Raw genomic sequence first — 26,644 nt, 5'->3', positions numbered from 1 at the left:
AGCCAACGATACGGATTCACAATTGCCAGGGTATTGTGTTGTTTTTGTTGTTTCCTATTCTCTCATGTGCACACGTTCAGTAATATTCACAAGATAGAAATAAAACCCAATCGTGTTTATACACCGCACAGCGTTTAAAAACAACCGGAAGCAAAAGGTCATAACCAACGACACGGATTCGAAATCGTCAGGGGTATTGGGTTGTTGTTCTTGTTGTTGTTTCCTATTCCCTCATGTGCACGTGTTAAGTATGAAGCTCACTGCGTTCGCTATAAACCCAAACTGGCCTCACCTCAACCCACCGTTTTAAACCATTCACAACACACCCCTCCCCCCACCTCGCCAGCTCTCCTGCCTCCTTCCTTGTCCGCGGAGCTCTCCTGCCCCCCCCCCTCCCACCCAGGCAGGCAAAACTATAGGCTGCCTTAGTATGTAATGGATTAATTTACCGATGCAATGGCATTTGAACAGTGAGAGCGAATATTGACTCAGGCCGTGTTATTGGAAGGAGGGAGGGAGGGAGGGAGGACCCTCTTGTGCATTTGTACCCTGAGTTTGGAACATAAGACATGTGGATGTGCAATCATGCATAGAACACATGTAAACAGAGAGAGGGAGAGAGAGAGAGAGAGAGAGAGAGAGAGAGAGAGAGAGAGAGAGAGAGAGAGAGAGAGAGAGAGAGAGAGAGAGAGAGAGAGAGAGAGAGAGAGAGAGAGAGAGACAGAGACAGAGAGAGAGAGACAGAGAGAGAGAGAGAGAGAGAGAGAGAGAGAGAGAGAGAGAGAGAGAGAGAGACAGAGACAGAGACAGAGACAGAGAGAGAGAGAGAGAGAGAGAGAGAGAGAGAGAGAGAGAGAGAGAGAGAGAGAGAGAGAGAGAGAGAGAGAGAGAGAGAGACACAGAGAGAGAGACAGAGAGAGAGAGAGAGAGAGAGAAAGACAGAGAGAGAGAGAGAGAGAGAGAGAGAGAGAGATAGAGAGAGAGAGAGAGAAAGAGAGAGAGAGAGAGAGAGAGAGAAAGAAAGAGAGAGAGAGAGAGAGAGAGAGAGAGAGAGAGAGAGAGAGAGAGAGAGAGAGAGAGAGACACACACAGGCACAGACACAGAGACAGAGACAGAGACAGACTGTTTCTTCCATTTATTACAAAAGTGAAAAAGGACAGTTATGTGCATTCACCGAGAGAAAACATAACAATTAAAACATTGTTTCATCGGGAAATTAACAACAAATCAGCATCATCAAGATAACAAATGGCATCATTAAAACCCCATTTCTCTTCAAATAATGTAAAATTTTTGTTCATATTTAAAAAAAAGTGTTCCAGTTTTAATCTTGCACTCACAAGAGCTGTAAAAGTAAGCAGTACATATCACGTGAAGAAACAGCAATGTTTTCCATTTTTGCCTTCCTGGACTTATAAATCGGGAACTTAGCTTGAACAATCAAAAAATTAGTTAAAACCACAATCTTCTGTTTCATCCCCTGTTTCCCCCTTCCTTTTCTTGGTGTCTTTCAGCTTGTATGCAGCTCATTCATCCCCATGTGTCCTCTCCCTCCTACTCACTCTCACTTCCATTCTGTCCTTGATGTTTGCCCCTTTCCATTTTGTTCTCTTCCACGAGCCTCGATCATGTAACCAAAAACAGACAAGAAAAAGACTCCCTTTGTCTTCTGATCTTTATTATCTTATGCAGCGACAATCGACCCACGGACAACGTTTCGACTCACGCGTTGCAAATGTAGAATACCATGTGTGGTGTCTTAATGTGCACACCTGATGGAGAAAGAATCTTCTTCATGTCATCATGTTTCATGAATGTGACATGTTCATCACTGAAGTGGACCCATGTGACCCGACTGTCGGGTCCGTGACACTCTTCCCGATGGGCTGCCTCAGCATTGATGTATGTGGTGTAATGTCCACAGTTGAAGTCATGACCCTCATGTTCAATGACAGCGGAGAGTGTGTACTGGGGGTCTCCATCATCGGCGATGCACTCGAGGGAACACCATCTTCTGACTGAGAGGTGCTCGGGAATGGAAGTCGGGACCAACAACTTCGATGCTTTCGCATTCCTGTGTAAAGGGTGGGTTGTTAGGACAAACACCAACTCATGGATATCGGTAGATTAAATGAGGGATGATATTTTCCCAAATCACATTCCCCCATGTTGTGAATATAATTAAATGCATCTTGTAAAGTTTCTCTAAATAAAGGCCAATCTAATGAAGTGGAGCTCCATCATTATTAATAAATACTTAAGTAGCAATGGATTTTATAACACCGAGTTTGCTCCAAGTCTGGGAGGTTGGTGGTTCGAACTCCGGCTGAGTCATACCAAACACATTAAAAAAAACAAAAAAAAACGTACATGGTACATGCTACTCCGTGCTTGATTCTTACAATGTACAAAGGATAGAGAACAAACAAACAACCATGGGTTGGCAACCATTGTACAGCCTTGGTGGTCCTAATACCCTCGTCCTGCGTTGAAGATCCTTGTAAGGGAACACAGATAACAAAATTCTCAACAAGGTGGAATGTATCTTGTTCAATACAAGAGAGCCTGCACACACATGATCAAACACCTCCCGATCACAAGTCTATCATGTTGCTGAGTACCCCTCCATCCCGTCAATTACAACAAGCAATGGCCAATGGAAATGATTGGCAATTTCTTGGTGGTATGGGACGGTTGCAACTGATGCCACAAAATAAATTAAGCTACAATATCTTCTATATTCTAATTTCAATCACGTGCAAGCATCTATGATCTCATCGTGAACTGAGGGTGAGCCTAAACAGACCGAATATGATGGTATTTTGATCGTGAATGAAGCGATTGCTGGTTTACCTGTCCATTTTGAAGCGCTCGAGGTGTAACGCCAACATTGAAGGAAGTGTGGAGATCGATGAGGAACAACTTGCCATGACCTTTAACTTGCACGATGAACACACAAGCATGTTCTCTCCATCAAGGTGTTCCTGGCGAGCCCAAAAGTTCAACAAATACTGAAGTGGGACTGGTTCGGAGTCGTTCTTATTCCACATTGTCTGCAAGCGTTCAGAGGGAGACAACAAAGGAGATGCCATCACGAACAGTTTGTTTGTTCCTCATTCGATAACCGTTGAGAAAAGCATCAACAAAACAGGAATCACAAGAAACAACACACAAGTTTTCAGTGAGAAAAAACATGACCAACCGGGATGAAAACTAAGTCCGATGTCGAAGAGGTCTTCGTCCTGTGATGTGAAGTTCCCACATCTCAAGCAACAGGTGGTCGTCTTCGATTGTCCCAAAAATATATTATGACCTTGAGACGGTGATGAGAAAGAGACACCACAGTTAATATCACAAAACGAAAAAGCGAAAGAGAAAACTGCGTTGCATTTTTTTTTGAAGTGGTACAGCCCCATGAGTGTGAATAAGGCCCATCAGTGAGGCACAGTTTTCATCATCGTTTTGTGTATTTATCATCCATTACATCCATTCTCTCCAGCTGTTCTGGTTGGCTCACCATATTGCCTGGAGGTCTGTTCATAAGTTGCTCCTTCAGTATGTTTATTTTCCAATATGTGGGGTTCTGAGTCATCTGTTCCTTCTTTGGCTTCCTCCTTCTCGGACTCACATTCCTGTGCCGCACCACGTGATGATGAGCAGCACAACTTCCGGAATCCTCGAGCAACATTTGATCTCCATTTCTGAAACCGGCTTAATGGATGTTTTTTTAGCCGGGGCTTCCTCAAGCGTATCACAGCCATCGTTTTCTTGTCCTTCTCTCCGTAACAATTCAACTTGTTCCTTCTCAGCTGCCAAGATGACACCAGCAGCTTCAAGAAGGTGGCACACTTCTTTCACCTGGTGCACCACAAACTGGAGCACCTCCTGTGGGTCCTGTTGTGCCATTTCCTCGTACATCGGATCCAATTTACTGCAAATATGCACAATGCAACAGTCATCGGCATCGACGCAAGGGGATAAGTCGGATAAATTGGTTTCATACTCTGAACCACACTTCATGCCATCCAAGCAAAGATAATTACATGCATTTACATTGAATCAAAGCGCCATGTCCAACCAAGAACGACAAAGACCTGACTTGAATTCCAATGGACACACTCTCATGTCCCATCTCACCTGAGTGCATCAAGAAGTTCGCATAAGACGACGATACTATCCGATGTCGATGTAGAAGAACACGACTGGTACTGCGAAGAATCACTTCCTTCACTCTCGCTTTCATCCAAAGAGTCCGAGAGGTTGTTCAAATCTTTGAAAAGCTCATCTGCCTGGTGCAGCCTGGCAAGCTCTTCGTCGTGCAAAGTGTCCACGTCACAAATCCTGTTGAGCATTTTGCTCGTTCTTCATGAAGGATGACAGGGTACTTTGGCCTCCCCCTGGAGAGGTTGCACCATGGCTGCAGGTTTCGTTCTTTCGAGGAGGGCATTCCAGGATCTGTGGATTGGCCATGGTTTGCAGTACATCACTGAGGCTTTGTACGAACACCACTTGGTGTGCTGCAGTTTCCTGCAAAAATAGAGAAATACACAGCAAATAACGTCTGTCGCAGTGTAGATGGTACAGATACGACATCGAGATCATGGAGAAACTTTACACTTCAAATAAGGTAAAACGAGCGAGGGTTTCACACAGGATCGTCCTCTCAATGAAGGATGTTCCATTGGAAATAAGAATCCTTCCAATAATTCATGGACCGGTGTTTGTGTGGAATTTGTTTGTCGTGCTGTCCCTTCAACAGTTGTGGGCTGATTCCATCCAGACTTGCTCCAAGTAAATTTGTATCGTGTGGCATCGCCTCGAGGTGTGTGAGGGTGGCAGGCTTAGGATCCCAGCGTCCTGAGTTCAAACCCCATTGGCTGCTGATTTAACACCAGGTGGGGTTGAATCAGCCTGTCATCCTTCTGAGGTTGCTGAAATGAGTACCAGTGCACTGGAAGAGGAGCACAGCATCAATGGCACAACTGTGCATTTCCAAGAAATGATAGATACCTGGCAGACAAGCCGTCATATGGAAGAACGGAAGAGATTCCTGTCCCCAGATTTTCCAGTGCAGTGCGGTGTTTTGAATTACAAGCAGTAGGTATGTTGTTTCTGCTTCAAGCACGTGACCCGGGTTTTTTTTTTTTTGTTACCTGTACAGAGCTTTCAGTTGCCGAAACCGCCCAGATAAAGAGATACATCAGAAGAACATGTTACATGCATGGAACAAGATAGCCCGTCGGGTGGAAACTCTTCTAGTTGTGATTAATTTCCAGGAGGATAAAGTATGTTGTCAGGAGGAAGAAAGAAAAACGAAAACACATCTTGGTGGCCAAGACATAACATACCTGGTTGTGCAAGGGTACATTGTTCTGAATTATTTCGCTGTTCTTTCTGGAGAGTTCGGCAATCTCTTTCAGGTCTGAACTTTGAGAGGGGCAGTGAAACAGAACCTGAATCTGAAACAAATAGAAAATATCAACTTGTTCATTCTGATTGATTCTTTGCTCCTGGCCATTTAAAAACAGTCTGACACATTTAAAGGGTGGAGTCTCACCTGCAGGATGCAATTGAGGAAGCAGGTGTTTCCCAGGTTCACCAGGCCGGTGAACTGTGGCCCATCGTTTACCAAACTCTCCCATCTCTTCCCTCCATCTGAGGCTTTGATCGGCCTGCAACCATCATTGCCACATTATGATACTTACAGGTTCATTTTCACAAATCAGTTTCACATGTCCATTTATTATTATTCTCTTGTTAATACTGAAATGGTTGTCGGGGAAGATGAATTAATTTTATCGGGAATTTTGCATTGAATGGAGTATTTTGGTCAGTGGACGTGTACGAGGCATCTCGATGTAATTAAGTTGGGAAACTGTGAGCTTAAGTGTTACGTGTCACCACATGGGGGAGGTGTGTGGGGGGGAGTGGTGTCGTGTTAATTAGCTGGGGGTTAAGAGTAAGCTTACCCAGTGTGTAATTCCCCCCCATGTGACTTTTCCCTCTGTCTTTCCAACCAAAAGCATGATGAGAAACAAGCAACGTGCTGAGCAGGCAGAAGCTCCATCTCCAAGGGTGACAGCGGGTGAAGTCACGCCCCCGAGGGTGATGATTGATGGGCGTGACGTGAGAAGCTGGCCGAGCAGGCAGAAGCCCCGCCTTTCCAGGTTTTCGTGCGAGCAGGCCACACCCCGGAGGTGGAGGATTTGTTTGGCGTGACATCGAAGAGGAAGGGTTGATTGCATATTTTGAGAGGGGAGAGGGAGAGAGAGAGAGAGAGAGAGAGAGAGAGAGAGAGAGAGAGAGAGAGAGAGAGAGAGAGAGAGAGAGAGAGAGAGAGAGAGAGAGAGAGAGAGAGAGAGAGAGAGAGAGAGAGAGAGAGAGTTCGGAGGAGGAAACGGTGGTTTCGGAGACGTTAATCAGTCAGGGGTGGGAGTTCTGGGTGAACGCACGCACAAAGCAGGACACTGGTCTTTGACTCTTGGTTGAGTCGTGAGAAACGGACCCTGAGCCTCGTGTATGTCATCGCGGGTCGGTGAGGACGATCGACGCACGAAACAGCTGCACAGGGGCTCTAAGCCTTGGTGTTGAGTGCCGCTCGCGGAGTGCCTGGCTTACGCTTGTCCTGCTACGAGAGAAGTGACGGCGCTATTTGCGCACGTCTGTACGTGCTGGTCGAGGCTCCTCAATTCCAAGTTCCACAAAGACCAGCTCTGGGCCAAACTAATCACAAGAAGAGTTGAAAGGAAGGGTTTTCTTTTTATTTTGTTTTCCCTTTGTCTGTATATGAGTCCGTGTGAAGAGGTGCCTCGACTTTTGGATTTATTTACTTCATTATTATCATTACCTTTTGAATTATTGTCCATTGTAAATATTGTAAATATATATTTTCATTAAATGTGTTCATTTTAAGAAACTCGCCATGTATCTTTCGTGAGGTTCGAGTATGAACCCCCTTTTTTCTGTCCTGGTGCAGCGCCCCCTGCGCCGTTCTCCTCCGCTCCTCCAACATTGTGCCCTGCCCTCCCGCACTCATGAAACTCTCCGAGGATCAACGTGTCCGCCTCCAATTAATAAGGAACCGCTCAACCCTCCCGGGGCTGGCGGTGTTAACCACCCTCACCATAATTTGGGTCAGAGTTAACCTGGGCCACCACCCCACCCCCTCCCCCCCGGCGACACACACACACACACATAGACACACACACACAGACACACACACGCACACAGACACACACAGACACACACACACACACACAGACACACAAACACACAGGCACATACACACACACACAGACACACGCACACACATGCAGACACACACACACACACACACACACACACACACACACAGACACAGACACACACACACACACACACACACACACACACACACACACACACACATACAGACACAGACACACACACACATACACAGACACACACACATAGATATACACACAGACATACACACACAGACATACACACACACACAGACACACACACTTAGATACACACACAGACACTCACACATACACACACACAACACACACAGACATACACGCACAGACATACACACAGACATACACACACACACAGACATCCACACACACAGACACGCACACACACACAGACACACACACACAGACACACACACACACACAATCACATACACACACAAACACACACACACATAGACACACACACAGACACACACATAAACACACATACACACAAACACACACACATAGACACACACACACACACAAACACACACACATAGACACACACACACAAACACACACATACACACACACACACACAAACACACAGACACACACATAGACACACACACACACACACAGACACACACATAGACACACACACACAAACACACACACATAGACACACACACACACACAAACACACACATAGACACACACACACAAACACACAGACACACACATAGACACACACACACACACACACCAATGGAAGTTTGAGTTGAGTAAATCAGATCCATGTCGATGTGTGTAGTAAGTGACCATTTGTCCCTCATCTAATCATTTCATCAACAAACCCTCTTTGTACAAAAGTTCAATATCAAGAAGAATAAATTATTTATTTTAATTTAATAACATTTCATCATCAATTTCTCTCCTTCACTTTGTTGTTCTTCACATCTCATGACAATGAAACCCGAACGTGGGGATGGAACGTTCAACCGACACACTTCAAAACCATCGGATACATCTATTTATTACGTACTGTGTGTTTTGTACCCACACACTTCAAAACCATCGGATATATCTATCTATTTATTGCGTACTGGGTGCTTTGTCCCCCCACACACGATCCCCATTCAGCAACACTCCCTTTCCCTGTGTCCCCACAAACCTTGTCCGCGGTTCCTTGTGATCCACTTCAAGTGAACCTTCAACATCCGGTCGCGAAAAGTGAGATTTTTTATTTCTTCTCCCTTCCTTACAACTGTGAGCTCCCTGAGAGGAATCATATTCATTACAATTAACATCTGATAGATCACAAACACACCGGATAATTATGGATCGTTTATAGTTTAATGTTTCATGAAGAGACTGTCTCAGGGTCGAACACAAACAACGTGACGTGAAGAGGAGGGTGAGGGGTGTGGGAGGGGGGAGGGGGGAAGGAGTCCGTCAGAGCCACAGTCACGTGACACATCGTCATCGACGCAGCCATCTTGGATCTCCCTTCACCACAGTCACGTGACACATCGTCATCGACGCAGCCATCTTGGATCTCCCTTCACCACATCAAAACGTGTCAATTGAGAGCGTCCTTCCTTTCCGTGTAATTCGTCCAAAGATGGCCGCTCAGACGGGAATTGTGGGTGGAGTCAGACGAGCTGTCCAACCAATAGGGGGACAGGAATGTTCCACACCGACGGACGGACAAGTGTATTGTGACGTAGAACACGTCCCACATTGTAAAATAGGTAAAACCTGTCCATGTTGTTATAACTTTTATAATTAAATGGTTCTAGTCCTTGTTGTTCGCAAATGATTGTGCATTGTTAAAAGATACATTACATACACCGGCAGAGTCCCCGCCCGATGGACAATTTTGTTCCAAACATGCAACACGTTCTTCTGACGCACACCTTTATTTGGGCGGTGTATAGGCAAGTGACAGCTCTGTCTAAGAAAAAAACAAAATAACCCGGGTTTCGTGCATAAAGCAAAAACATCCTGACTGCTTATAATTCAAAACACCTCACTGTACTGGAAAACGTGGGGACAGGAATACTGCACTTTCCTGTAAATGGTGGAGTCTTGTAATACGCTCACTCACCTGAAGGCGGCGCTACACGATACACATTTACATGGAGAATTTGTATCTCCCCCCCTCACTCCACCAAGACCAACGGCAAAGATAAAAACAACTCGAAACATTAATTGGGGCCATACTGATCTGCTGTGGCAAGTCTGGTTGTAATTGGGCCAGACCTGTAGGAGGAGTAGCGCAACAAACAAAACCACAAACAAACAAACCCACAAACACAGGTCCATGAATTCGAAAGTAAGGATATCAGGATATCAGGGATAGAAGGATATATGTATATGTGTCAGACGCACCTCCTGAGTTGTAAAACCACATAATCCGCAAAGAACAACTGTCCGTCTGCCACCCAGACGATTGTTCCTGCAAATGCAAACCATTCAACCAGAAGGCACGTGATGTGATCGGTGGGAAAATCGAAACATGTGGAGCGTGACGAGCACTCCCCCGATCTCCATTGTACACAATAACAACCAGGAGGTGCGTCTGATGGTAAACGACGAATGTGGTCATCATTGGTTCGATATTTATCGGTATGCCATCCTGAACGAAGGCAAAATAACCGATGTCACGTACACGTGCATTTGAATTGCATAAGAGGTACAAAGATGGACGGGAGGAGATTGAAGACGATCCACAGTCTGGAAGACCCTCAACGAGCAGAACGGCGGACAACATCGAGCGTGTGAAGCAGATGGTGCGTGCAGATCGTCGACTCACGGTGCGGATGATTGCTGAGGAACTTTCCATCAACAAGGACACTGTCTGGAGCATCATCACTGAAAATCTCGAAATGCGCAAGGTGTGTGCAAAGATGGTCCCCAAGCTGTTGTCCGAGGACCAGAAACAGCAAAGAGTCACCGTCTGTCAAGACATTATCGAGCGCCTCGAGGACGATGCAGACCTGCTCGGGAGAGTCATTACTGGAGATGAATCGTGGATATTGGAATTCGATCCCGAGACCAAACGGCAGAGTCGTCAGTGGAAAAGTTTGGCATCACCAAGACCAAAGAAAGCAAGGATGTCGAAGTCGAAGGTCAAGGTGATGCTCATCACGTTTTTTGACATCAAGGGCATCGTCCACTTCGAGTTTCTACCACAAGGTCAAACAGTGAATCAATATGTGTACAAGGAGACCCTACGGCTCCTCATGAGGTCAGTCCGAGACAAGAGGAGGGATCTGTGGGAGAACAACGCCTTGGTGCTCCACCACGACAACGCCCCTGCTCACAGTGCCCTGAGCATCCGACAGTTTCTGGCGGAGAGGAACGTGCCAACTCTGGAGCAACCCCCGTATTCACCAGACTTGGCCCCTTGTGATTTTTTCCAATTCCCCAAGCTCAAGGGGGTGATCAAGGGGACCCGATTTCCTGATGTGGGGGTCATCAAAAGGGCCGTGACGACGGAGCTCCGGAGGATTCCAGAAGAACCCTTCCGGGGATGCATCGAAGCATGGAACAAGAGGATGGACAAGTGTGTGAGACTGGAGGGAAACCATTTTGAAGGGGACAAGCTGTGATTTCAACATATTTTTTGGAATAAAATTTTTGTGAAGTCAGTCCCGTTTCCTTTTTCGACGTACCTCGTACACACACACATACATGTACGCAGTGGTCATACGTGTTTTCGGATCACCGAACAGTTGATATGAAAATAATTTCTGAAGAAGAAGAGCATGATTGGCTGCCGATTTGCAAGAACAACTGGGTCAGGAATATTGCAGGAGTTTAGAGGGCGGAAAGAAGGACGAATGAACTGAGGGAGGAGATCGGTGTGCAGATGAGTTTGACGGAGAGATTGGTGAAATTCTGGCTGAGATGGGCTGGACTCTTGGTGGAGATGGGGGAAGAGGGAATGGTAAAGAGAGTGCATAGTTTGAGGGAGCAAGGAAGGAGGAAAAGAGGTGGACCGTGGATGAGCTGGGAGGATTGTGTGAGGAGGGGATGTCCATAAGGGAGGGTGGCTGGAGAGTGGAGGGAGTCGGTTGAAGAAAATTAAGTTGTTCCTCAATCATAAACTGATGAGATTTGCGGACAGAGATAAACCAATTGCTGAACCAGGCTTTTGGCTTGTCGTGCATGGGGTAAATATGATGATGGGGGCGATCAAGGTGTTTAACTGAAGAACACTTCAGGTAACAAATTGAAGGCACCATTTACCTCCAGCACCAAAGATGAAGGAGGTTGTTTTCACCTCTTTCCGTCTGTTTGTGTACAGGATATGTCAAGTTGTGGACGGAACCGGATGAAATTTTGTGGACAGGTTCGGTGTGAGACAAGAAAGAATTGATTCGATTTTGGTGAAGGTCCATATCCAGATTTGGATACGAGAGTTATTTAATTTTTAAAGTGATTCTTCACTATTGAGAGATGGGGCCAAAACGATATAGTCTTGTGTATCATGATATTTAAACAATGTATTGGGCCTGATTATGTTCTCATGGATCAGGTATTACGTGGCGGAGGTATGCGCTCCACCGAGTGCCCTTCTCGATTTCTTATATTTTTCTTTCTAATGGTATTTAGGCTAATTAAACTCGGAATTGTCTTCTGAGGCTTGACCTTTGAGTGTGGAATGAGACGAATTCTTGATTAGACATGTGTCACTTTCAATTTGAGCCATAAATCACCTTCTGCCAAGGTGCAGAGTTCAAAAATCACTTTCTGAAAGGGTTTAACTGCCTTGTCCCATCGTCTTTCATATCTGGTCCATGGGAACATAAAATGAATTCATACTATTGTATTTTTTTGTGAATAATTGTGCAGATTACGATAATTAACGTTGGGTTGTTGGCAGAAAACAAAATGTTCCTGGAACAACAAATTGTAAAAATTGACTGTCAAGAAATAGCATTACTGTACTGCAACATGTATCCATTGTATGTGTGTGTGTGTGTGTGTGTAAACATATATATTTTTTATTTTCTTCAAAATATTCAACGTGACTGGAATATGTGATATTTCGTAGCAAGAAGAGTTATTTTAAAACATGACATGTACAAATGTGATCCGATTTTCTTTATCTTCTGGGACGTTTCGTTTTGACCGTACAGCCTCGTGAGAGTGCCACAGTCTGAAGCCTCGGCCTAGCGTCACGTGCGCTTATATCTTCTTTATTTACGAGACATCCTCCGTCTGTAAATAAATGCTCGTTTTACTCAGCACGCGTGACACATCATGTGCAGTGAATTTCACCTCCCTGTGCCTTGTAAATTTTTTTGTTATTTTTGCCTTTGCCAGAGGAGATGTTGTGTTTATTTGTTTGTTTATCAGTCTGTCTGTCTGTCTGCACAGAACTTTCGTGTTTTTCTCCGCAACCGCTTGTCGGATGGAGAGGAAATTTTCACCAAAGGAGCGAACACTCATGTAGTGTCCAACTGATCATTATGATGTCATACGTCACGTGGTGTGGCAGCCATGTTGGAAAAACTTTGGACCTCTGTATCTCTGAAACCGCAAGGAGGAAACAATTTAAACTTGGCACATGGCAAGCACACCTCATGGGGAATAAGTGATTTTTAAATGATGTCATAATTGTTTATGGAGAACGCCACATCTGATCAGTATGAAAAATTTTGTGCGTCACCTCTGGATAAAATTCCACAGAAATTTTTTTGATGACGTCATCGGTCGCGTGATTCGGCAGCCATATTGTTTAAAAAAAAGCATCAAAAATCTTCCTCTGAAGTAGCTCAACAGATCGAGGCGAAACTTTACACGTACGACTGCCTGTCCATGAGGAACAAAAGATTCATGCATACTATGTCATAGGTCACATGGTTTGGAGCCATATTGGATTTACACAAAAACCTAATATGGAATAGGCAAAGCCGAGAAGCGAACGTAGAATTCTTCTTACATTCGCTTCTTAAATATATCAAATTAAAGTCTTTTTGCTGTGAAAAAATAAATATTACCTTAACATTACCTTCACAACAACAACTACACCGCCAAGAACAGGATCACATCTGAACAAAAAAAAATCCTCAACATTACCTTCACAACGACAACTACAACTGTACACGCGATTTCCGGTTACTTCGGCCTGGATTCGGGATCAGCGATCAAATTACGTAAATCACGATGAAAAATTATTTTTTGATGATGCGGGAGATATCTTTATTAAAATCAGTGGAGGAAATATACACCATGTCTGATATTATTTGGGTCTTTCATGTCTCCGACGATGCCTTTATCTCCCGGCATGCATCATTCCCCATGACAAAAACCAGAAACAAAAAAAAAATCAGAAGCAAAAAAAAAAAAAACGGAAGCAAAAGGGTCAAAGCCAACGACACGGATTCACAATTGCTATGGTAGTGTGTTGTTTTTGTTTTTTCCTATTCTCTCATGTGCACGCGTTAAGTAATATTCACAAGATAGAAATAAAACCCAATCGTGTTGAAACACCGCACAATGTTTAAAAACAACCGGAAGCAAAAGGTCATATCCAACGACACGGATTCCAAATCGGCAGGGGTAATGTGTTGTTGTTGTTTCCTATTATCTCGTGCGCACGCGTTAAGTATGAGGGGGAGGGGTGGGTGTTGGCTCGGCGTGGGGGGTAGTTCTCCCAAAATCGAATGCGAAACATGGGATGGCAGGCTTAACGACATATACATCGATACTGATGCAGTGGCGGCCCACATGCAAAGCACCACAATGGGCCGAGCTTTCATCGTGGTCTCATACCAAAGTGTAACAACCCTCATGTACTTACTGTACGTGTGCCGCCAGGTGCTGGGAGATGAAATTGGTTGGGGTCTTGTCGTGCGTGGATCTCACCCTTGCCACATCCAAGGTGTTGAACCCGAAGGACCGGCACATTTAGCTGGCATGAAGGTCGGCATTTAAGAATGGAAGATACCATTTCCTTTGATTGATACTCGCAAAAAGCCCGTCCTCACGGATGGGAGAAAGAGGAAGCAGGACTTGGAGCTGTAAAACACACACATACACACAAAAACAAACAATGTCTTACCTTTCAGGGTTAGTGTGAGCTCATTGATCGGATGTTAAAGTGGCAGGAAAATGACAAGGTACAGTAAGATCAGGGATGGACAGGGTTTAAGGATCGGAAAAAGGGGATCATTACAACAGCTAGTTCATGATATCTTGAGAAACAACGTTACGTGTAAAACATCTCCCAGTGCCATGTCCAACCCTCCTGTGAAATTCTTACTTTTCTGAAAATTATACTTTTATATCTTTCTTCCTTTACATTCTTTCTATAAGTCACAAAGTGTTGGTGTGTATGTTTGTTTGTGTGTGTTGGCGCTCCAAGTCTTGATTCTGGGCGGTGTTTGTTTCCGGACTGCGTTTATCTCCGGACGTGTCCGGGCAGTGTTTGTCTCCGTGCTGTATTTATAGTATGACGGGAAGAAAATGGATTTCAGACATTATTTTGTTTCCATCTTTATTATTTTATGCAGGGAGCATTTTGATGAGACGGTATGAATCGTAATAAATGCTCCGCCGCACGTCTGCCTTCCCTTCCACTCACCTCTCACTGCCTTCCCTTCTCTCGCCCCTCCTCCTGTGAACAAACAGGACCTCCCTCCTCTCTTTCCCCCTCCATCTCCTCAATCTCCATCCTCTCTCTCAGTATTCCCGTTAGTGATTCGAGTATGGATGCATATCTTCAATATGATGACACGTTTGTGTTTGAAAATCCGTGGACACGGATCCGTGTCCACAACACAAGGAGGATGAATCTCAAGACATGGCCATGACTTGGTCGCGGTGATATCGTCCTTCATAGCAAAGTGTGTGTCTGTGTGTGCAGGTCAGCCGGTTGGTGGTGTCGGTGAGTAGATCTTGTGTTGTTCTTGGATTTCCACGATGTCAGGAACATGATCTTCAGGAGCCCCCGCACCCTCGTGTTAGAGGTCATGGAGGAAATTCAGCACAAGGTCATCACCGCTCCTTTGATATCCATGGATGTTTTAACCGACGTCGTTCTTCGACACCCACCAATTCCATCTTCAGAAAGGAATCTGGAAGAAGGAAATACTGGTGTCTCTTCAAATCCCCCATCATCTGAGCACCACCACCACCACCACCACCACCACCACCAACCTGACCCGAAACATATTGAAAATTAATTTTTTTCATGGAACTCATTATCTGTGAAGGTTTCCGAGCATGTACAGTATTTTCATTACGTGTCCAATAAATATATATTTAATTCAATTCACACTTTGTTTCCTACCTCCGCCACCGAAGGTGGACCGGGGGTCATGTTTTCACCCCCGTTTGGATGTCCGTCTGCCTGTGTGTAAGATATCTCAACAAGTTGTGGACGGATTCGGATGAAACTCGGTGGACATGTTGAATGTATGACGAGGACTAATTGATTCGATTTTGGTGAAGATCCGGATGGGGATCCGAGAATTTTTGAAGAGTGGGGATTTGCTCAACAAACCGCCGTCGGAAGATCATTACCGGACAAAGACCGAGATGTACGGCAGAAAGAAGAATTTTAAAAAAAGGTCAAAATATCAAAATAATAATCGCCATTGTTAGACTTCAACACAATCGAGCTGAGCTATGGAAACCGGCGGGTTTGGAAACTCAAACTAAATAATTAAAAACATTTTTGCATGCAACCATGGCAGCCGGGCGGGGGGGGAAGCACAAACCGTATCCATCATCGAACGACATCAAAAAGGACAAGATACAAACAGGGTTGTAAAAAGTGAACAAACTTATTTGTCCAAGAGAAACAGCGAGATTTAGGGGACCATGGACACACGACGTGTACGTGGAGGGAGCGGACAAGGTGCTAAACTGCCATGTTTGCGAATGTAGAAGGCCTTACACCGGGTGGAAGCGGTTCCAGCACCCTTGACCTCTAACCCCCTCCTCCCCCCCAATAAACTGATCCTCGCGCGAGGAACACTTCCGGCGATTCAGCATTCTTCCAGCAACAATTCACGCAACCCTGTCAATGAGTTAAAATATCTCTCTGAAAGTCCCAGGATTTTCAAAAATGACCACAGACTTGCAATATTTTTGTGGGGCACGTGGTATATGTGTCAATTCCTCATTCGAGGAGGCCAAGGGGAAAAAACAATTGAATGATGATTCGATGAAGTAAACTTCTGGCAAAGCCACAACATGTGTGCTTCGGCAAGAGAAATCACACCGCAGAACACCTACAAACGATGCAATTGCAAACACAAGCTCCAAAATCCGGGAGTGGAGCAAACCCATGAGGAAGTGGGGTCACACGGTCCACTCGTCGAAGGCCACAAACCAGGCCACACGCACATTCGACTGATCGGCCTTGGTATGAGCTTGCGCAATCAAACTGATCACTCGGCCGAGGTTAAGCATCGAGTGATGAGCGGGTGAAGTGCCCTAACCGGGACGAGCTGAACCTTGCCGGTGCTCGTGACAACCTGTTGCATCACCTGCATGGTTCGCCCAGCTCCGGAGACGGAACCTCCAGCACCCTGCGGAGCCAAAATTTGCATGGTTTGCTCATCAGACACCTGGGGTGGGAAGAACAATGGAATAAATTTAAAATAAACGGTCAATCAACAACTCACTTGTCTCTGAGGCAAACCACATTTTCAAAGTTGGCTTCCAAAGCCACACGCCAACTGGGCTTCCCCCGTCGTGCAAAGTCCTTCCTTGGCACACCTGAGCTCCTGTCCACCTGCGAGGTTTTTATCCGCAGCTTTGAGTTCTGCTCTCCCCTCTGGGCTGACTCCACTGACACGCATCTTGATGCCACATGGAAACCGAGGCTTTCAAGATCATTGGAATGTCTCACGATGAAGCCGAGTGAATGGGCCGATCACTTCACCATCTCCGACAGGTCGGTCGTTTCTGCCTTCTTCCGCCTCATTTTCTGGTCTTGCACCCTCTGCCCTCTCTGGGTTTTGTCCCCAGCAGGAATCTTCAGGACGCACACAACGTACCAGTGACCCCCTCCTCGTGAAACTGCCCAAAATCCAGAACCTCTGGTCACCTCCATCGGTTTATTCCTTTTTTTCTCTTTTCCTGCCTGTGGAACCACCTTCCACACTCTGTTTGAACTCATTCCTCTCCCCAGGTCTTCAAGACAGATGTTCACCACTATCTCAAGTCACCCCCCCCCCATCCAAAACCATGATCCTTTCGACAACCGTTAAACCACATTCATGAAAATCTCGTGAAGTCTGTGACTTCTTGAATGAATTGAATTGTCTTCATCCAGTCCCCAGGTTCACCACGGAATCGGAACGCTCCGGTTGCCTCCCCTTTCTGGACATCATGATCGAGAGAGAGATCTTGGAAAGGGAAGATGTCGCAAATATATGAGGGAACAAATCAAAAGATAAATCTCAAGCACGTATCTGGCTGTTCGTCCAAGTGTGAGTTTTTTTTTTTTTTTACCTCTCGACGTTTGATTCCTGCAAGCCTCAAAACTTTAGTGGTCGAGGTGGGTTTGAGAAGTTCACAATCTTGGGTACATGTGATATGTAAGTTGTCGCAGGGGGTTCAAATTCAAAAACTGCTGATCAATGTCGTTCAATTACAATATCCGAGCATTGAAGCGACCAGCTCGATGAATTGAGGGAGAACGTCAACAACTCCGCAGCTTCCATGCCTCGGCCAAACGAGTCTAATAGAAATGGGGATGGGGAGAGGGGATGGTGGGGACGACTCCGTGGCCAAAATGTACGAGGATGCTCAGTGTGAAGTGAAGCGCTGTGAACACCCCCACCCCAGCTTGATGCCTGTGTGCAAGCTGTGAGCGAAGGACGTTGACAGAGCCTCGGACACAATGATAACGGCCAATAAGAGTCCACCGGTCCCAAAACCTTCACAAACGAGGGCACCGGTCACCAATGCGAGAAGATTTGCTTCCTGTCATCGAACTGGACAAGTATGGCGGACACCTTCAGAAGGAACGCAAAACATCTTCGACAAAGCAACCGTAAAACGCCATGTCACCGATGAGTGATTCGGGCGGTTCTGAGAGGGGGTGGTGCAGGTGGAGGCAAAAAACATCAGACTGAAAGCTCAGCATGGACACAGCTTCCAGTCAAGGATGTTTACAGCTTCACACGCCGCCAGGTGTATGTCCACGTCGTCTTGCGCCAATAGTGGACATAGAGGATGGACTCGTCGGAGCGGACGAGCGATGAATTGCAAGATCATTATGCTGCAAATAAATAAATTAATAAATAAATAAATTCACAGGAAGGGACGTGGATTCAAACAACTTGAGTACCTTCCATTCCCTGGGCTTCATTTGGGAATGAGAAAGTCGAACTTGTTAACCTCGCTGATGGCCGTGGCAATGTCGTTCCTCTGGTTCAAGGGAACCGTGAAGAACATCAAAGCTGGAGTTACACCCAGGTGTGTATCATTCATAAAATAGTCAGGTTTTTCTTGCGTTCCCAAATTCATTATCACAACTGGGCAACATAATAATAAACATTGATGCACAAGCATCTCGAACAAGGCCCGAAGGGGGGGGAGAGAGAGAGAGAGAGAGAGAGAGAGAGAGAGAGAGAGAGAGAGAGAGAGAGAGAGAGAGAGAGAGAGAGAGAGAGAGAGAGAGAGAGAGAGAGAGAGAGACCTGCTGCGATATAGTCCAGCACTTGAGTAAAGCCACAAGTGTCTTATTCAGGAACCTCTGATGTGCGACGTCAATGAGTCACCAGCACTGGGGGGGGGGGCACCAGCACTATTGACGCAAGATAGTTTTGTGGTCCACTGGCAAGTTGCTGCGGTGCCTTCTCAAAAACAACTGAAAAACAGATTTCAAATTTTATCAAGTTTGTTTTGGTAATCTCGAGAAATGGAGATGTGTGTCAGACTGGAGAGATGTTCCGAGTAAACCCACAGCAATCGTCGGCTTTTCGTTGAAGCCATTCTGCCGAAACACAGAGAAATATGGATAATCTGCACGGAACACTCACGTACCGAGAATGGTCTGATAAAGGTCAATGGGAACCTGGTACCAACCAAGGAAAAAAAATTTAAAAAAATGATGCTGGAACTTTTTTTGGATTCGATGTTTTTTTTAGACAGTTTATAGCTCTTTTTACGGTCCTATTTCAGCAAACTTTGATCTGCCACTGATATCATGACCTTTGACATTCATTTCGTCCCTGGGAACCTCTCAGCAACTTGAATGCTAGTGACAAATGGTCTACTAAGTTAGTGGTGACCACGTTCACTCTTCACCACTTCAGGAAGAATAAGATTTTTCTTTGCTCAAAATCAAAGCCACTTCCGATGGCTCGTCACAATCAGGCTGCTCGTTACGCAGATATGCTCATGGACAGGCACGTGCACGGACTGCGATGATTACAAATGTCGCAACCTCGATAAAGAGGGGTGGGGGAGGAGTAAATGAAGGGAAAAAAATGAAATAAAATTCGATGAACAACAAAATCCTGGAAATTAAAATCTTTCGGTTGAAAACACTCCCAGGCACTCGCTGATGAACCTCTGAAAGTTTGACGAAGATACGTTCAGCCGTCTCTGAGAAAAATGGCGACAGACAGACAGACAGACAGACAGACAGACAGACAGACGGACGGCTCCTTCATCGTACAGATGGTAGGATATGCATTCATTCAGAAGTTGTAAAATCTACAACTCCAAAAACTTTTCCGAAGAGGTATTTTCAGCATTTAAAGGCCACGGGCTGATGAGATGGCGTTGTCGGCTGCTTGACGGTGAGAAGCGTGCTTGCAAACTCCAAAACAGGTACGAAAAAAAAGAAAAGACCTTCCAAAAGGTGATCCCGATCAAGCACAGGAGGAGGGGGATACCATCAACGAAGGAGCCAAAACACGCTCGACATGGAGAAATGGGCGCACCTGCAGCGTTCGCCGATTGTCGTCCTCGGTGTGACACGTTCAAAGCACCACGGATGATCAATCGTACTAAAAGTTCCCAAAGTACTGGGGTTGACAAATTATTTTTTTGATTGGGTTCTCTGATGAGTATCAGCAGAAGCGGCGTGGCACTCACAAAAAAAAAAAATTCTCAGCTTTGATTCTTTAAAGTGCCTCTCAGCGATGTGGGCATCTTACTCCTCTGTAAGTGATCTCTCAGAACATCCGCTTCAGACGAGACACTCGCAAACCTCTTCCTTTTCTGTTCCCGACGCTCCGATGTAACTCATCAGAATTATCACGGAAGAATCTTACCTGGAGGCCAGACTAGCTGAGCAAACCTTCCCTCATAGGCCTCTTCTGTGCGAGTACGCTTTCTTAGCATCGTTGACGTACAAATTTAGTTGTTTTGTTTTTTTTAACCACGCATGAGTACCTGAGTACCGGTTATGTGAACCCACACCGAAGTACTTTTTATAATTACAATCAGCGTGAAAAAAAAATCAATTCCTCCCTCGTATGTTCTGGATATAACGAGAGCATCGAATTTCGAAGTGAATGTGGGACAAGCGATAGGGACACGCAAGCATTGCTTGAAGTCTCAACATCCAAGTTCGTAAATAAATGGCCCGTAACCCGAATGACGGCCCTGCACTCGCAAGTCCGACTTGAAAATATGTATTTTTTTACGCGAACGTGTCGATGTGTATTGCCTCCGCATTACATGTCAACCAACTGTTACATTTGATCTCAATTGAAGGTCACATGAAAGATTGCGAGAGAGAGATAAAAGAGATAAGTCGAGAGAACATCAAATATTTTTCATCTCGAGTTACGGTCTGCAAAAGGATTTTCAACGGGCACGTGACCTTTGACCAAAACGGAATCGGTTTATCTACGTCGTATAGCCCATACTTGTGTGAAGTTTGGTTGGAATCCCTTTTGTGGTTCATAAGTCACCGCGGTAGCAAAAAAAACCGGCTTCGGACGGACGCACGCAGGCACCGGCGGTGAAAACAACGCCGCCGGTTGTTCCACTGTGTTGTCATGAGAATGAAAAACAAAATAACTGCTTTCAAATCCAGTTCCATTACAACGGTTGATGAATAAAATCAGGAAATAATGGTTCGAAACACGAACGAACATCGGCCGAAACATTGTCCAGCGGGCGCATGGTCCGAATTCCAAGGTCAAAGTCTCTCCGCCAGGGTGACGTATCCCACTGATAGGCTGGATCTGGATTCGGACCTGTACCAAAATCGAATCGGCTTGATCTTGTCACTGACCGAACTCGTGCACCAAGTTTCGTCCGAATCCATCTTTAACTTTTTGATATATCAAGATATCTGTCGTTTTTGGTCCCATCGCTCAATGGTGAAGAATCAGGTAAAAAAATTTTTTTTATCAAACTCGGATCCTCACCAAAATCGAATCAATTCGTCCTTGTCACACGCCCAACCTGTCCAACAAGTTTCGTCCGAATCCGCACACAGCATTTTGAGATGTCCTGCTCACAAAGACACACAGACAGGGGCGGAAAACATAACCTACGTTCACCTTCGGAAGCTGAGGTTATAATACTTAGTCAACATTTTCAACAAAGATAAAAATAAATAAATAAATAACGAGCAAAGACAGCGTCCGACGTCTGGGCATGGACGACGTGGGTGAAGGAGGCGTCCATCGTTCATTGTTATCGCCAGAAGGTGCTCGGTTAAAATATCTCAACAGCGTTTCATCAACTCACAGTGACAGAGAGATAACTAATTAACCACACTGGGTCAAAGCCCAGGTGCCAACAACATTTTTGGCAAGCTTTTCATTTTTAATTATTTACTGGAATCGGTGGCTCCAAATTGGGAGTCGGAAGCCCCACCGAGCCGGCAATCACCTGTTCACAAGAACCTCGTTGCTCCGTCCAATTTCACCTGTCAGCTTGTCTTTGTACCTGTACCTCACTAACTCAGCCTCTCCACTAACAAGTACGTGCATCCCGTGTCCACAGACTGTTGCCAGCCTTTAAACCTTTCACATTGTGACGTCGTTCAGCTCTTCAATCAGACAACATCATTCAGGATACCTGTAAATGAGGTGGGCAGGTTTAAAACAGAGCAGCGGCTAACTTACAAAACAATTCCCAAACAAGGTAAGTGAGATGCACATGGTAACTCGAATGGTGGGGTGATGCATTGATTTGCCGAAGGAAACGTGAAGGAACGTTCATTGTACTGATTGAGCCACAGGTGACGTGGAACAAAGTCGTGCAGGTACCGTGATGGCCTTGAAAGATTCCCCTCATGACCCCGACTCTCCACATCCTCCTTCCCATCCACAATTTCACACCTGAAGCCACAGGGGGCACAGGTTTCCTCCTGAAGAGAGAATGCAGTGGTGCCACACATGCGAGAGTTCGGTCACTCGTCCGAACATACACGGAACCAGGAATGGGAACAAAAGGTTCAATTTTCGATTTCACTGCGCGACTGGCAATAAGAAATCGATGCTCGGTGGACCTCGCGCACGCAAACTTACAGAAGGCCAACCGAAACCCGCCAATTGGACTCCCGATCCACCCTCCTCCCCCATCCCCTCACTGGCACCAACCCAACCCTGCTGTCTGCATTCAAAAAATTCAGATAAATAATAAAATAATGATTCACCAGACATGCTGCACATGTACAACAAAGACAAGGACTAAGTTCGGACTTTTTTGGAGTTCCGTTCTGAACACTGAGCTGTGCTGCTGGAATGTACCGAACCTCGACCGTAATGTCCGAACTGACGCGCAGTGTGTGGACAAACTCCTCAACGAGTCCAGACGCTGCACGGATGAAGAGAAATGAAGCAAGCAGGTTGTGAGAGACCCCAAGGACTTCCAGTCGGGTTAAATCACGTGTCAAAAAAACAAAGAAAAAATAAACAAACAAACAAATCAATCAATCAAGGTGATGAATCGGTCTCAAAGATTACATCAAATGTCACTACTTGCCAAACTCGTCGATCCAAATGAATTACATATCAACAAGTGTTCATGATAACAACAATTAATTAATTATTATAGTGAGGTTAATTATTTAATTAATATTATTGATTCGTCATATACAAACTGATATATATATATATATATATACATATTTTTAAAGACATATTAAATAAAGGAGGTATTTAAATGAAGAAATAAATAATTAATAATAAATAAGTAGATTTTTTTTTAAATGAAACACATTACAAACTACAGCGGTGCTCGGTTGGGCGCACACAAACCTCCACCAGGCCGGACAGTTTGTAGTTTGTATCTCAACGATCGGCCTGATCCGCATCCCGGACGTTCACCCGTCTCTCGATTGTGAATCATCACTTCAAACAAAAAAACCCAAAAAAACTCTCTCATCTGGATCTGGATGTTCACCAGAACCTAATCGATCCGTGCTCGTCACACTCTCTACCGATCAACCGAGTTCCGTCCAAATTAACGAATCCGTAGCTTTTTGAGGGATCGTGCTCACGGACGAGCACGGGTGAAAACGACGTCCGTCGTGTGTGTGTGTGTGTGTGTGTGTGTGTGTGCGCGAACAAGACACCTCACAAAAAGGTTTGTGGACGGATTCGGATGGAATTTGGTGTGAGAGGTTGGGTGTGCGACGAGGACCGGTGATTCGATTTTGGTGAAGATCCGGATCTGAGAATGTGTTTGTGTGCGAGTGATTCTTCACCGCCGAGAGACGGCGGCGCCAAAAGTCTCGATGTCTCGAGAAGTTGTGGACGAGTTCGGACGAAGTTTGGTGGATGACCTGGGGAGGTGAGGAGATGAAGCTCGTTAGATTTGGGTTCGAGTCCGGACGCAGATCCGACACGAACCCGTAAACTGTTCAACCCGGCGTAAACGCTCGACCGACCGAGTGCATACCGGGTGTTCAAACGTGGTGAACTGGACCCAAGGGTTAAAAACATGGCGTTCACTAACCGTCCGCAGCAACAACCGGCGATTGACACCTGTACTTACCTGTACCCACACCTTATTAAAAAACTTCACACCAAAAACAATTAATCAGGTAAACAAAGGAAGAAAATGATGGTTAAAAAAATCTCACACAACAAAATTCAAACAAATAAATAAATAAATAAATGTCAGGTACAAACTGCACGAACATACACATGGAGAATCACCAACCGGATCACTCACCTTCCAGGTTCGGCGCGGGGACAACGGTCATCAACTCCCGGGTCAATCAGTGACTAAAACAAAACAAATCACAAAAAAAAACCCGCCATTCGTCATCGAGTCTCAGGAGGGATCGTGATTGAGCCCCCGGCCTTGTCGAACCACCAGGCCTTTCTTCACCGAACGGGCCTCGTCATCGTCCGTCTCTCTGTCTCCGTCGATGTATCGTGAGCTTCACCTCGCGGGAACCGGCGCAGACGATGTCCCCGTCCTTGTCCTCCTCCCTTCTTTCCCTTTGTCCTTCACTCCGGACGGACCGCAAACTCTCTTCTCACGGCAATTCGGTCCGAACCGAAGCACGCACGTGATGGCGGCCCTCAGCCGTGTTCTGATTGGTTGAGAGAAATGACGTCAACTTCACGGATTCCTCTTGTTCCTTTTTATTTTTTTTTTGTAATTTTAAATTTTATATTTTTTTGTGCCCTGTGATTGTCATTCCGAATTCAGTCACAAAATTGATTATGAAGCGACGTTGTACAGGAACGGTTGTCGCCGTTCACACTTGTTATTGAAGTCGCCTCCCGACCGGCCACCCTTTTCTACATCATCGTCGGCCATGGCGGTGTAATGGCGGCAGCATCGTTGTCCAAACGAAGGCTTTTTTTCTCCGATTGTTCACCACACAGTTTGTCATGTAATATAAGGAGGTTTTATCAAATTGACTTCAATAACTCTTCTTCTTCTTAATAACTCACCAAATGCCTTTCAGCCAGGGCTGTGTTCAGCTCGTCAGTTTCTTGCGGAGCGCTCGCCAAGCGGCTTAAGCACCCAAGCAAGCAGTCTATTGGAAATAGCTGACGAGGAACGCTCGCTTGCTGCTTGGTAACTCCACACACCGCTGGTTTTAAACCACTTTTTTGTACCACACCCTTTACAAAGTATTTTGGTTGCTGAAGCTGTTTGTTGATCCGGTTCATGGTTACACCGGGTGGTTTACAAAATGCCTTCCCAGAGTTGTTTGTTCGTAGTCTATATCCTTTTAAATGGTGAGCTTCAAGCAAATAAGCAGCACACACCATTTTCAGGTTAATCCTCCGAAATAAGCACATGGAGTGTGTCCCCATGTCCGGCGGTCCGTACGTACATCCGTTAACATTTGACTGAAACATCTCACTAACGACTGAACCGAGACAGAGTACGGAGAAAATTTGGTACGATGAATCAGGACAGCGATGTCTCATGATGGGGTTATGCTCCACATGACTGTACTTCTGAAGGTCACGGACCCTTCCCCCTAATCCCTCATTTTCACCCCTCCTGTTGGGGAAATAACTGTCGGTCCCCCATAGGACGATTTATTAGTCTTCGGTGTGACTCGGCACAGGGGGACGTCACAAGTGATGATATATATATGTATATATATATATATATATATATATATATATATATATATATATATATATATATATATATATATAGTTGCGGTTTTGTTGAACCGGCACTCCTCCAAGGCAATGGCACACAACATACAGCAATCGCAAGGCAGAGTTTGAATCATTTGCCGGCCATTGAGGCGTGTTTGGATGGAGCATCACCAGGCCAACAGGCACAGTGAAGAGCACTGTTGTTCCTCAATGATGGTGCAACAGACAGAGTGAGAGCGAGAGAGAGAGAGAGAGAGAGAGAGAGAGAGAGAGAGAGAGAGAGAGAGAGAGAGAGAGAGAGAGAGAGAGAGAGAGAGAGAGAGAGAGAGAGAGAGAGAGAGAGAGAGAGAGAGAGAGAGAGAGAGAGAGAGAGAGAGAGAGAGAGAGAGAGAGAGAGAGAGAGAGAGAGAGAGAGAGAGAGAGAGAGAGAGAGAGAGAGAGAGAGAGAGAGAGAGAGAGAGAGAGAGAGAGAGAGAGAGAGAGAGAGAGAGAGAGAGAGAGAGAGAGAGAGAGAGAGAGAGAGAGAGAGAGAGAGAGAGAGAGAGAGAGAGAGAGAGAGAGAGAGAGAGAGAGAGAGAGAGAGAGAGAGAGAATGCTTCATGATACTGGAGACAAAGAGAATTATGAACAAACCACGAGAGCACCAAATGGTCACCACATTGTGAAGACCAACGCCACGTTTCAGCGTCATGTTTTACACAAAATGATCTAGACTGATGGGGAGACTGTCACGTGGCACAGTTTGTGATGTGTTTGGAACAAGGCTTAGATTAATGAAAATTTGTCCATCCTGACAAATCTCACACTCTCACTTAGGGTCTCTCTGAAAGGACCCTTCAGAACCCCCCCCCCCATCTACTTTCTCAACAATCCTCTTGAAGAAGTCCTTT

General features: G+C 45.5%; 1 protein-coding gene across 7 annotated transcripts; it reads right to left on the bottom strand.

Moving 5' to 3' along the window:
- Nucleotides 1-1,128: 1,128 nt before the first annotated feature.
- On the bottom strand, nucleotides 1,129-24,713 carry LOC147008106 (uncharacterized). Of its 7 annotated transcripts, none has more exons than XM_085865598.1 (10): nucleotides 24,352-24,713; nucleotides 14,042-14,259; nucleotides 8,399-8,502; nucleotides 5,559-5,673; nucleotides 5,350-5,460; nucleotides 4,139-4,528; nucleotides 3,519-3,932; nucleotides 3,204-3,314; nucleotides 2,855-3,054; nucleotides 1,129-2,075 (listed from the first exon to the last, which is right to left on the bottom strand). In XM_085865598.1, the coding sequence occupies exons 2-6, from the start codon at nucleotides 14,189-14,191 to the stop codon at nucleotides 4,334-4,336; spliced, it is 675 nt and encodes a 224-aa protein (XP_085721724.1). In that variant the 5' UTR covers nucleotides 14,192-14,259; nucleotides 24,352-24,713; the 3' UTR covers nucleotides 1,129-2,075; nucleotides 2,855-3,054; nucleotides 3,204-3,314; nucleotides 3,519-3,932; nucleotides 4,139-4,333. The 7 variants fall into 7 exon arrangements, with proteins under 7 accessions (XP_085721724.1, XP_085721727.1, XP_085721725.1 ...); XM_085865601.1 differs by having other exon boundaries at nucleotides 5,350-5,454; XM_085865599.1 differs by lacking the exon at nucleotides 24,352-24,713 and adding an exon at nucleotides 21,591-21,888.
- Nucleotides 24,714-26,644: the final 1,931 nt, after the last annotated feature.

Source organism: Eptatretus burgeri, chromosome 21, assembly GCF_056783735.1.
Source record: "Eptatretus burgeri isolate ZD-2024b chromosome 21, Ebu_testis_v1, whole genome shotgun sequence".
NCBI classification, from domain to species: domain Eukaryota; kingdom Metazoa; phylum Chordata; class Myxini; order Myxiniformes; family Myxinidae; genus Eptatretus; species Eptatretus burgeri.
Note: the sequence above shows the minus strand (reverse complement) of the source record. Positions and strands in the feature narration are given on the sequence as shown.